Below are 13,566 nucleotides of genomic sequence, written 5' to 3'. Positions count from 1 at the left end.
TTCACTAACCAGACAATACTTCTTTATAAATGAAACAAGAATTTATTGGCTATTCTAGATTACATTAAACTAAGCTACACAAACACATACACACACACACACACACACACACACACATACATTTATGAAGAATGAAAGTTAACGGAGAACACTCCAAAGAGAAAGGAAAACTTGAAATCGCATCATATGACCCCTTTAAGATCAATTCAGCACCGATTTCAGCAGATAGAAGACTTCTGTTTGATACTTGCGTTTGTGACAGCTGAGAAGTGGAGGGGTTTCCTCGTTGGCTGCTTGAGGGAATCCCTTTTGATTGGTTGCTGGTCGGGCGTCTGGATGACGTAGTTTCTGGGAATGCCCTCGGTGGTGATTGATTGGTTGCCTGGTGACACAGAGGCTTTAGCAGTTCTTCTGAGAGAGTTTAAGTTTGCAAGACTTGAGGCTTTTGACGATCTCTGGCAGTCACGAAGTTTCAACTGAAGTGTTTGAGTTTTGGATGTCTTGAGTGTTTTGAGTCTCGCTCGTGATGTTACGGCATGGGAGCACTTTGTCGCGCGGTCACCAAGGCGAAAAGCCACAGTTCTAGAGAGAGAGAGTGAGCGAGCCACGAGGGCTTTGTGTCCATTTTTAAGCAGGTTGACTTTGGTCCGCCCCTTGACGCGATCTTCCAATCGGACGCTGTTGCAGGGCTTAGCCATGCCCTGTGTGGTTCCTTTTTCGTGCACAAGTCACATGCTCCCATGGGGAGTATTTCTGGAAGTTTTAAATAACTTCTGATAAAAGTAATATCACCAGAGAATGATACCGAATATAAAATTTTCACTAACACCAATGTTCGGCGAATAAAACAAGCTTTCATTCAAGCTCAATATCGGGTAGTTTGCATACACATTAATAATCTTAATTACTAAAAGGGGTTATAAAACATTGGTTAAAAGCTAGAAATGAGAGAAAAATTAAAGTTGACTATACACTACCAGTCAAATGTTTTTGAACAGTAAGATTTTTTATGTTTTTTAAAGAAGTCTCTTCTGTTCACCAAGCCTGCATTTATTTGATCCAAAGTACAGCAAAACAGTAACATTTTGAAATATCTTTACTAGGCTATTTCAAATAACTGTTTTCTATTTGAATATATTTTAAAATGTAATTTATAGTGATTTCAAGCTAAATTTTTTTGCATCATTATTCCAGTCACACTATCCTTCAGAAATCATTCTGATATTCTGATTTGCGGCTCAAAAAACATTATTAATAATAATAATAATAATAATAATTAAAAAAGGTTTATTGAGCAGCAAATCAGCATATGATTTCTGAAGGATGTGACATTGAAGACTGGAATAATGATGCTGAAAATTCAGCTTTGATCACAGCAATCATTTTAAAATGTATTCAAATAGAAACCAGTTATTTTAAATAGTAAAAATATTTCACAACATTACTGCTTTTGCTGTACTTTGGATCAAATAAATGCAGGCTTGGTGAGCAGAAGAGACTTCTTTATAAAATATTCAAAATCTTACTGTTCAAAAACTGTTGACTGGTAGGTTATATAGATTACAGAAATGCTATATTGTAATGTTTATATATATATATATTATTTTTTTTTTCTTTTCTTTTATATAACATTTCTGTCCCCCTCACTTCTGAAATGATGGCTACGACCCTGATCTCGCCTTCGCTTTTATTTCGGACCATCGCCAAAAAGACATTAAAAAACTAAACATATGATTTACAAGTTTAACATGCGTTTATCAAAGTAGGAAATAATTAGTGTTCTTGAAATATGAAATTGGGGCGGGTCTGGACTGAATTCCCTCCGGGTCCGGATCGGAGTCCGGACTTTGAGAAGCACTGCTCTAGGTCATCAGCATCAGATATTTCAGAATCTGAATCAGCACTAAGAATTGCCTGATCTTTCTTATCATGCAGCATCTCTACAAACATTTCAGCCATTAATCTAGAATGTCTGGGATCAACCATACTAACACTCTGGATAAAGAGTGCACAACAAGCAGTTGATCATGTATATACTGATTATATATTGTCGCTGTCAGACAGAAACCCTGTATGTCCAAAATCATTACCTTTCAGGAACACTGGCAGACATAAAGCGTGACCAATATCACTGTTTTATGACAAAAAATACAAATGATGAAATGTGGAGATACGAGGTTTCTGCTTGACAGCAATGATATATACTTGTAAATAATAACGTATTATCTTGACTTATTTTGTTGACCTAGATAACATTAGTTAGCTAGAATAGAATGTTTCAACAACAAGCTAGATAATAGTATTGGACATGTTTCTCTGTCTCACTAGTAATAGATTTCAAGGTCAAGGTAACCTTAGCCTAACATTCAAATATTATATCCAGTTATCTTTCACGATATATCAAATATTTTCTGTGATAACTTATAAAAGACTAAATGCATCAATTATACAAGAGCAGCCATGTCGAGTTGTGAAATGTGGGGCAGGTGAATTGTTTTCAGCAGTAAATAGGTTCCTACTTCCAAATATCAAAGGTTTCTCTATATGGGTCCTTTTTGACCCATATGTGTAAAATTGATGTAGAAATAGTGGATTTTTTTTATAAAGTAAAGGACAAATAAACAATGATTTGTGGAAATCAAAAACTATATATTTAATGAATACCTGGAATAAAAAAAATAAAAAAAATGATAAAAGGAATTTCAACGATTCAGCAAAGAATCACTCAGGCATGATTGAAATAACATAGGAAATGAATATGGGTCATTTTAGACCCATGTGTGTAAAACTGATGTAGAAATACAAAAACCGTGTTTGTTTATAAAACAGAAAAAAAAAAAAAAGATTTGTGGAATTGAAAAACATCATATTTAAAGACTATCTGGAATAATAAATGATAGAAAAACATTTGAGATTGAGCAAAGAACTCACCCATAACTGAAATAACATAGGAAATGAGTACTAATTCTAAAAATGAGTCATTTTAGACCCATGTTATGCATTAGAAGGGTAGTCACACTATTTTTATTAAAAATAAAAATTAAAAATAAGGATTTGTGATGATCAGAAACAAGTTAACTGAGGAATTCTGAATGATGAAATTTCTGGCAAAGACATAAAAAAAAAAAAAAAATCTAAAGTCGGTCACTTTAGACCCATGCTGTGCATCAAAGGGTTATAATCCATTCATAATCTTTAAGATTCCAACAATGCATTTTGATGTGGCCACAAAACCATACATGAAACATGCCACCCTCTAGTGGCTGCTGGGATACAAATTAAATGAAACTTACTTCAATTATACATTTAACCAATACAAAGACTTGATTTGCAGAAACTATACATTTCATTTCTGTATGTGGTTACATTACTAACACAAGTCAAACTGTTTAATAGACGCATTAAAGTATTAACTAAAATACAATAAAAAAAGGGGGGGGGGAGAAATGTTTAATGTTTAAGCAAATAAACAATTAAGATACTGAATATAAAAAAGCCAACTACAAAATGTATTTACTTAACCAATTAAATTACAGAATCCTAAAACATTGCTTTACTGTAAAGGAAATTTGTCAATGCAATAAATTAAAAATAAATAAACGAAACACATATTCAATGGTCCTAAATGCAAAGTAATATTGAAACTGTCGTGCTAAAACAAAATGCCCAAGATGTTGCACAAGTGACAAACCAGTTTTTAAAAAGGTCATCCACTGGGATTCCAAACATCTTGATTACAGACAACATTAAGGTTCAATTTGAGAGTTATGTAGTCAATGATTATTCGGAATCATAACAGATCTGCTACTGCACAAAACCCCCTTACATCAGTATAGGTTCTGCAAGTTTGGCACACTAATATTAAACTGAAACGAGATGCATGCCATTTCCCTAATTTAAAATGAGACCTATAAATAACCCATTTGAAGGTGAAAAATTCCAAAAGTGGAAAATGTTGTGCCAAAGTTGATACTTGCACACTCCCAGTTTTCAACCTGCTTCTATCGTACGCATTGATTTAAAAACCATGCCAGAAGACAGTCAAAGCATATTGGGAAAAAAATTTAAAGTTTGAAGCTTCCAACACAGAAAGAAATCAGTTCACTGCATAAGCACGCAAAATAGTGCTTCAAGGAAGTGGGTTTTCAAGCAGAACTCTTTTGGCACAAACTCCAATTAATGGAATTCCCTTTACAGCATCATGGGCAATATATTCCACCTTTAAAGTACTTCAAAGGGAGCTCACAGCAGGTCTCTTTAAAAGGTTCATATTAAATTTCCCTACCGAGAAAAGGGAGCCTTTCCTTCTGGAAAGAGAACAGGTACAGTAGGACTAACGGCTTACCCACTCTTACAGCACACTCAAAATCAAAGCTGGTTAAACTGGACAAGAAAAACCAGAAACAAGAATAGGTTTCCATCCCCATTTATTGAAAACCAGCTAAAGTCTTCTGTCGCTCTTGAACCATTACTGGACCGAGTGAGGCCTTGCCTTCCCACTGAATGCCTAGAGGGAGGCGGGGGGGGGGAAAAAAATAAATAAATAAATAAAAAAATTCCCAGGTTAGGCATCACTTCTTGTGCCAAAAGCAATCTTGTAGCAGATGCCTACCTCCAAAAGGAGAAGCAGCAATTCCACCATCAGGACCACATGTTGAGTCACAGCAATCAGTGACCAAGTGTTCACGGAACAAACAACTCTAGAGAACAGTGAATTTACCCATGATTCTCAATGAAGGAATATCTCGGAAGAGCATTCACATCAGGTACTTGGGTGGCCACACAGTGGTCCACAAACAAACGGAACATGGTTGTACACCTTCACGGATGCCTCAATATTAATAACATCACCCAGGAAGTACAAGTTTGAAGGCCTCGGATAGGACCAATCATCTGCAAGAAGAACAGTTGAAGTACAGTCTCATTCACAATGCTTAAGGTCTAAAGAAATTGCACAAACCCATCATGAGCTTCAGGGAGAACAGCAAGACTTCCTCGCCAACCACCGTTGAAGCATAAGGGACCCAAGTTGGCCTCAAGGCATTGCTGCTCACATTATGAGACCTGCGGTTCAAAGAGGCACAAAATAAACGGTCTTCCAGTTGCAACACTAGAAACAGTGCTGAAAGTCACATAAGGTCACTTACCTTTGATAGTGGCACTGAACGCCAACAACAGCACCATCGGCACGAGTAATCGGCGTGCCAGTGAGCGCCTCAGGAGTGTAGGTAAGAGCAAAGGTGTAGACAAGCTCATCCTCAGTCATCTGTAAGAGATTTCAGTTGTTACAAAAGTTTCTCCTCAGCTACAAAAATAAAAATAAAAAGATGTTTTAGCCATGCAACGGAACCACTTTTGGTTCAAGGAACCTTTCAGTGATCAGTTCTTAAAGTCCACCATTATAAGGAATGGAAAGGTCCCATGGAAAATTAAAGGTTCGAGGAATAATTGACACCAACAAAGAACCTTTATTTTTATTGGTGTACAAATAATCTAGTAAGATTTAAGTTCTTACCATCAGTACACTGTTGCAGTCCTGCAGTTCATGCTCCAAGATGAGCACCCTAGAGTTTGAGTCTCCACCAACAACGGGACATCCACCCAAAGACAATCCAGATGGCTGGATCAGTTGACCATTGCTAAAGAAGTCCTGCTTTACCTCAATCAGAACCCGATTCTCACCGCATTGAACAGCTACACTACCGGGAGTCACGGGTTGCCTTAACTGGAAGTCCACCACCATCTCGCTCTGCACCTCTGGAACAACGGGAAACCTCCAGTCCAAAGGCTTCACTGGACCCTGCAACACCTGCTTCTCCTGAAGACCAAGAGGCTCTTGTACAAATCTTCTGGAGTCAAGACTCTGAAACTGAGAAGCCTTTTGCAAAGGGTTCCAGAACCCTTGAGAAGAAAGAGCAGAACCTCCAGAAGCTGGATCTGATTGTGGCTTCACACTTCTTGGACTTTGACCGTATCTCAAACTTCCCCATGCATTCTTCAGATCAAATGCAGCGATCACACCCAGCACCAACAAAGCTTGCAGGAAGCCCATCCTAACAAACTCTGACACACTGCCCCAGTGCACATCAGTGTTAGCTTTGCTATTTAGTACAGCTTTGAATTAAGGTGGCTCCTCCCCTTTAAGCTTAATTGATTAACTTTGATTCTACTCTGGACCTGTAGAGTTTATGTATTACCAACTGAGAACGGTTAAGATCACAAATCAATAGAAAGCTTCATATGGATCTGAGATTTTAATCTTCATTTGCTCACGATTTTACAATTAAGAAACTCTGACAGTTTGTCCATTATAGAACGTTAATGCCATCTAAAAAGCATCCTAGTTCATAAAAATTATTCATTAATTATCTCTTTTTAAGTGTTTTTAGTTTAGCATAATCACTATTGTTTAATGGTAATGCCACATACATAAATACAATTTGTTGCAACAGTGAATTATACTCATATAAATGAGTAGAAATTAAAATATCAATAAATTATCAAAACGGGAGGGACTAAGCAGCGCAGATGTCATCTCCAATTGGTCAGGTACTAAATGTTATTGTCCCATTTTTAGTCTTCATTTTGTATTTTTAATTTAATGGATGTATAATAATTGCACTTTAGTGTACTACTGATTCAATCCCTGTAATGTCTGGAGATTAAACAATGAGAGAGATTCATCAATATATTGCAAAAACATTTTAGATATATTAAGAAACTATACATATTTTAGAAATATTAAGTCTCAACATCTTTTATTGACTGATACTGTTTAAGAAATACTGTACTTTACTGTAATTCTCTTAACCATTTGATGCACAAGCTATGAAAACCCCTTCTAATGCACAACATGGGTCTAAAATGGCCCGCATTCATTTCCTATGTTATTTCATACTTCGCTGGGCATTTTTTTGTTTTATCTGTTGAAATCAGTTTATTTCAGCATTTAATATTCCCTGATCTATAAATTCCATGATCCCTGAATATTCAAAATATTTTTTTACAATGACCACAAATTACAATTTGATATTTTCCTAGGTTTTTGTTACTACATCAAGTTTACACACATGGGTCAATAATGACCCATCTATGCAAGCATGATAAAACAAAAGAATAAAGACATTTTGTTAAAATATTTATTTTAGCAGTTATTTAGACCAACACATTTAACACTTGAAATATGTTTATTTGCCCCTTTGTCACACATAACATACACATATTACTGATAACCGATAACACTGAAATTGTCTGTAGTGCAACTGTAGTGAATGTGACCGAATAGAGGAAAATAAAACTAACAAAATTAAATCACACAGGTGTACAGCACCATCTCAAATTGCCATCTCAGTGCTTAAATGCCTCACAAATGACAACTACAGGTTTGTGCTCCTTGCAAACAGGCCGCCCCTAGGCAATGAGGGTGGCAACATCCAGCACATTGTACCACAGCACCACGGCCACCTCCATGTTCTCTGCTTACATGAGTAGGTGCAAACCATTTTTACTCAATCTATTGACCGGGGTCTGAGTTTGCTCTTAGAGGACTCATCAGACAAGTCTTCAATGTCATCAAATGAGTCTTCTTTATCTAGGAGAGCTGGATTCACACCCACAACTCCAGGCTGACCCTGTGGCACATGGTCTCAAGGTCATCAGCTTCAGATATTTCAGACTCTGAATCAGGACTAAGAATTGCCTGATCTTCCTCATGCAGCATCTCTACAAACATTTCAGCCATTAATCTAGAATGTCTGGGATCAACCATACTAACACTCTGGATAAAGAGTGCACAACAAGCAGTTGATCAAGTATATACTGATTATATATTGTCGCTGTCAGACAGAAACCTTGTATGTCCAAAACTATTACCTTTCAGGAACACTGACAGACATAAAGGGTGATCAATAGCACTGATTTATGACAAAAAATAAAAATGTGGAGATACGAGGTTTTACATATTATTTTGACTTTTATTTTGTTTACCTAGCTAACATTAGTTAGCTAGAATAGAATGTCAACAACAAGCTAGATAATAGTATTGGTCACTAGTAATAGATTTCAAGGTAACCTTGATTTTTGACCCATATGTGTAAAATTGATGTAGAAACACAGTGTTTTTTTTTTTATAAAGTAAAGAAAGGACAAATAAACAATGATTTATGGAAATCAAAAACAAGATATTTAATGAATACCTGGAATAAAAAAAAAAAAAAAAATTCTTTCAAAGATTCAGCAAAGAATAATTTAGGCATGATTGAAATAACATAGGAAAGGAATACGGGTCATTTTACGTGTAAAATTTACAACCCATGTGTGTAAAACTGATGTAGAAATACAAAAACTGTGTTTATAAAGTAAGGAAGGAAAAATAAACAAAATGATTTGTGGAAGTCAAAAACAACATGTTTAAAGACTGGAATAAATGATAGAAAAACGTTTCAGAGATTCAGCAAAGAAACACTCAACCATAACTGAAATAACATAGGAAATGAATACGAGTCATTTTAAACCCATGCTGTACATTAGAAGGGTAGTGACAAACTATTTTTATTCAAAAAGAAAGAAAAAATAAGGATTTGTGATGATCAAAAACAAGTTAAATTGAGGAATTCCTGGAATTCTGAATGATGAAATTAATTTCTTGCAAAGATATATAACAAACTGTCAGGTCACTTTATACCCTTGTTGTGAATCAAAGGGTTAAAATCCATTCATGTTCTTTAAAGGGGTCATATGATGCTGCTAAAAAGAACATTATTTTGTGTATTTGGTGTAATGAAATGTGTTTATGCAGTTTAAGGTAAAAAAAAAAACATTTTCCACATAATGTACATTATTGTTTCTCCTCTATGCCCCGCCTTTCTGAAACGCTTCGATTTTTACAAAGCTCATAGTTCTGAAAAGCGAGGTGTGCTCTGATTGGCCATCTATCCAGTGCGTTGTGATTGGCTGAATACCTCAAGCGTGTGACAGAAATGTTACGCCCCTTACCATACTGTTTCCATGTGTCCCGGCGCGACGACACAAAACCAATAAATGTTACGCCCCTCACATACTGTTGATGCCGTGTCCCGGCCGGAGCGACGAGACAAAAACACTAAAACCCATTACAAACGAGGCATTTGTTGCATCCAGTGGGGACATAATTACTGATTGTAATGACTTATACTGTGTTTTTACGCTTTGCTTTGCGTATTGCGCCGCGTAAACATAAAACCATGTCTGCATTTGTGATCGGAGAAATGCCAAACAATAAGTGCTACTCTACACTGCTCAAACTCGCGTTTGAATCATCAGTGGCAAATTCTTTAAATATAAAAAAATGTACTTACAGGCTGTGAGTCAGAAGCGCCAGACTGTCCTTGCAAAGTTGGAACTGCCCCACTTTATAGAAACATTATGTCCTCTTATCTTGCTAGATCTGTCCGCTGCTTTTGATACGGTATTCATATCACTGCTATGCTGATGACACTCAACTCTACCTCTCATTCCATCCTGATGATCCGACAACAGCTGCTCACATCTCAGCATGTCTAACACACATTTATTGTTGGATGACGGACCTTCACCTTCAACTCAACCTGGCTAAGACAGAACTGCTTGTGGTTTCAACAAACCCATCACTTTATCAATTTCACCATCCAGTTAGGCTCATCAAACATAACTCCTTCAAAAACAGCTAGAAACCTTGGAGTTGTGATTGATAAGCTGAATTTTTTCAGACCACATTGCTAAAACTGCCTGGTCCTGCAGATTTGCTTTATACAACATTAGGAAGATCAGGCCCTTTCTTTCAGAACATACAACACAACTCCTTGTTCAAGCTCTTATTCTATCCAGGCTGGACTATTGCAATGCTCTCTTGGCAGGTCTTCCAGCGACTTCTATCAAACCTCTACAATTAATCCAAAATGCCACTGCAAGATTAATCTTTAATGAGCCGAAAAGAACGCACGCCACACCTCTGTTCATCAATTTGCACTGGCTACCAGTAGCTGCTTGCATAAAATTCAAGGCATTAATGTTTGCCTACAAAACCACCACTGGCTCTGCACCCCTTTACCTAAACTCATTACTTTAGAGTTGTACCCTGTAGAACAGGGGTGGGCAAACTTGGCCCTTCCAGGTCACTTTCCTTCAGCGTTTAGCTCCAACTTATTTTTAATCGCTTAATTAGAAGCACCACAAATTAAAATTACGTTATTGGGACTATGGAACAGACATTCAGAAGTTGTTTAAAATGCAAAGTATTTAATTTAAATAAAGCCATGTAAACGCTTGCATTTTTACAACACTATAAGTGTGACCTATCAGGTAATGAAAAGTTCAACACACACTTGTGGTCTTCATGCTCAATTGAACACTTGCGCCAAACACAGGAAATACACCATAAGTAGTCAACTGCAAAGACCGCAAGTGTGGGTATTTGGACAAGGCATATAACGTTGTAATAACCTTACCCATGATTCTCAATGAACGAATATCTCGGAAGGGCATTCACATCAGGTACTTGGGTGGCCACGCAGTGGTCTACAAACACACGCAGCGGAACATGGTTGTACACCGTCACGGATGCCTCAATATTAATAACATCACCCAGGTAGTACAAGTTTGAAGGCCTCGGATAGGACCAATCATCTGCAAGAAGAACAGTTTAAGTACAGCCTCATTCACAATGCTTAAGGTCTAAAGAAACTGCACAAACCCATCATCAGCTTCAGGTACAACAGCAAGACTTCCTCGCCAACCTCCGTTGAAGCATAAGGGACCCAAGTTGGCCTCAAGGCATTGCTGCTCACATTATGAGACCTGCAGTTCAAAGAGGCACCAAATAGACAGTCTTCCAGATGCAACACTAGAAACCATGCTGAAAGTCACATAAGGGCACTTACCTTTGATAGTGGCATTGAATGCCAACAACAGCACCATCAGCACGAGTAATCGGCGTGCCAGCGAGCGCCTCAGGAGTGTAGGTAAGAGCAAAGGTGTAGACAAGCTCATCCTCAGTCATCTGTAAGAGATTTCAGTTGTTACAAAGAAGTTCCTCATCTACACTCCTAAAAATAAGAGGTTAAAAAAAAAAAAAATGTGTTTCAGCAGCCATGCCATGGAACCACTTCTGGTTCAAGGAACCTTTCAGTGATCAGTTCTTAAAGTCCACCATTATAAGGACTGGAAAAGTCCCATGGAAATTAAAAGGCTCAAGGAATAATTGACACCAAAGAACCTTTACTTTTATTGGTATACAAATAATCTAGTACAATTTAGATTCTTACCATTAACACACCGTTGCAGTCCTGCAGTTCATGCTCCAAGATGAGCACCCTAGAGTTTGAGTCCTCACCAACAACGGGACATCCACCCAAAGACAATCCAGATGGCTGGATCAGTTGACCATTGCTAAAGAAGTCCTGCTTTACCTCAACCAGAACCCGGTTCTCACCGCATTGAATAGCTACACTACCGGGAGTCACGGGTTGCCTCAACTGGAAGTCCACCGCCATCTCGCTCTGCACCTCTGGAACAATGGGAAACCTCCAGTCCAAAGACTTCACTGGACCCTGCAACACCTGCTTCTCCTGAAGACCAAGAGGCTCTTGTGCAAATCTTCTGGAGTCAAGACTCTGAAACGGAGAAGCCTTTTGCAAAGGGTTCCAGAACCCTTGATAAGTAAGAGCAGAACCTCTGGAAGCTGGATCTGATTGTGGCTTCATGCTTCTTGGACTTTGACCGTATCTCAAACTTCCCCATGCATTCCTCAAGTCAAATGCAGCAATCACACCCAGCACTAACAAAGCTTGCAAGCGGTACATCCTAACAAACTCTAGCACAGTGCCACAGTGCACATCAGTATTAGCTTTGCTATTTAGTACAGCTTTGAATTAAGGTGGCTCCTCCCCTTTCAGCTTAATTGATTAACTTTGATTCTCCTCTGGACCTGTAGAGTTTACTTATTACCAACTGCGGTCAAGATCACAAAACAATAGAAAGCTTCATATGCATCTGAGATTTTCATCTTTATTTGCTTACGATTTTACAATTAAGAAACTCTGACAGTTTGTCCATTATAGAAAGTTAATGCCATCTAAAAAGCATCCTAGTTCATAAAAATTATTCATTAATAATCTCTTTTTAAGTGTACAATAGGTCAGGTACTAAACGTTATTGTCCCATTTTTAGTCTTCATTGTGTATTCTTAATTTAATGGATGTGTAATAATTGCACTTAAGTGTACTTCTGATTCAATCCCTGTAATGTCTGGAGATTCCACAATGAGAGAGATTCATCAATATATAGCAAAAACATTTTAGATATATTAAGAAACTATAAATATTTTAGAAATATTAAGTCTCAACATCTTTTATTGACTGATACGGTTTAAGAAATACTGTACTTTACTGTAATTCTCTTAACCCTTTGATGCACAAGCTATGAAAACCCCTTCTAATGCACAACATGGGTCTAAAAACACTTGAACGAGCTGTGTTCAACCAAGTCTCTGCCCTTCTCACACAGGACAACCTCCTCAACAGCAACCAGTCTGGTTTCAGCTCTCAGTTGTTGAAGCCTGAAGACTGGCAAGAGCAGATTCCAAATCTTCAATACTTATCTTGCTGGGTCTGTCCGCTGCTTTTGACATGGTTAACCACCAGAACCTCCTGTCAACCCTATTGGCAAAAGGCATCTCAGGAACCACACTGCAGTGGTTTGAGTCTTATCTCTCAGATAGGTCCTTCAAGATATCTTGGAGAGGTGAGGTGTCCAAGTCACAACATCTAACTACTGGGGTGCCTCAGGGCTCAGTGTTATCAATTTACACTGGCTACCAATAGCTGCTCGCATAAAATTCAAGGCATTAATGTTTGCCTACAAAACCACCACAGACTTTCACAGACTTTTAAATGAAATGTTCCCTCCTGATGGAATGACCTGCCCAACTCAGTCAGAGCAGCTGAGTCCTTAGCCATCTTCAAGAATTGCTAAAAACAAATCTCTTCCATCTTTATTTGACCCTCTAACTCTAGCACACTCTATTCTAATTCTATTTTTTATATACAGTATATATATAAAAAAACTTGCCCCTTTTAGACTTGCAATCTATTTATTTACTAACTGCTTGTTTTCTTTAAAAAAAAAAAACTAACACTTGCTTCTCTAATCTTTTTGTATTCTATCTTTGTTTTCTTTTTATTTATTATACAATTAAATAAAGCAAAAAAGGCCTCTAACACTAGCTTGCTCTATTCTTTTTCTATTCTATCTGTTTTCTTTTTATTCATTATATGATTTAAAAAAAAAACCCTTGGTACATGTACTGCATTTAGCTAACTGAGACGTGTTATAGCACATGCATATCATTGCTCTTTTGTTGATTTTAATTGCTTCCATTGTCCTTATTTGTAAGTCGCTTTGGATAAAAGCGTCTGCTAAATGTCTAAATGTAAATGTAAAATGACCCGTATTCATTTCCTATGTTATTTCATACTTCGCTGGGCATTTTTTTTTTGTTTTATCTTTTGAAATCAGTTTATTTCAACATTTAATATTCCTTGATCTATAAAT

The 13,566-nt window shown here is 37.3% G+C and overlaps 1 protein-coding gene, 1 long non-coding RNA gene and 1 pseudogene across 2 annotated transcripts; all 3 read right to left on the bottom strand.

Annotated features, from left to right (window-relative positions):
- Positions 1 to 4,423: 4,423 nt before the first annotated feature.
- LOC107663163 (uncharacterized) lies at positions 4,424 to 4,691 on the bottom strand. Its single transcript, XR_001631297.1, has 2 exons — positions 4,613 to 4,691; positions 4,424 to 4,507 (listed from the first exon to the last, which is right to left on the bottom strand). It is a non-coding gene; the product is annotated as an uncharacterized LOC107663163 (long non-coding RNA).
- Positions 4,692 to 4,716: 25 nt separating this feature from the next.
- On the bottom strand, positions 4,717 to 6,095 carry LOC107663160 (zona pellucida sperm-binding protein 3-like; annotated as a pseudogene).
- Positions 6,096 to 10,667: 4,572 nt separating this feature from the next.
- Positions 10,668 to 11,863, bottom strand: LOC107663161 (zona pellucida sperm-binding protein 3-like). The gene is made up of 3 exons (XM_016453322.1): positions 11,280 to 11,863; positions 10,896 to 11,014; positions 10,668 to 10,812 (listed from the first exon to the last, which is right to left on the bottom strand). Exons 1-3 carry the CDS (start codon positions 11,814 to 11,816, stop codon positions 10,683 to 10,685), a joined length of 786 nt encoding a protein of 261 aa, XP_016308808.1. The 5' UTR covers positions 11,817 to 11,863; the 3' UTR covers positions 10,668 to 10,682.
- Positions 11,864 to 13,566: the final 1,703 nt, after the last annotated feature.

This window comes from Sinocyclocheilus anshuiensis, unplaced genomic scaffold, assembly GCF_001515605.1.
Source record: "Sinocyclocheilus anshuiensis isolate Anshui unplaced genomic scaffold, SAMN03320099.WGS_v1.1 scaffold767, whole genome shotgun sequence".
Classification (NCBI taxonomy): Eukaryota; Metazoa; Chordata; class Actinopteri; order Cypriniformes; family Cyprinidae; genus Sinocyclocheilus; species Sinocyclocheilus anshuiensis.
This window is presented reverse-complemented; position numbering and strand designations above follow the sequence as displayed.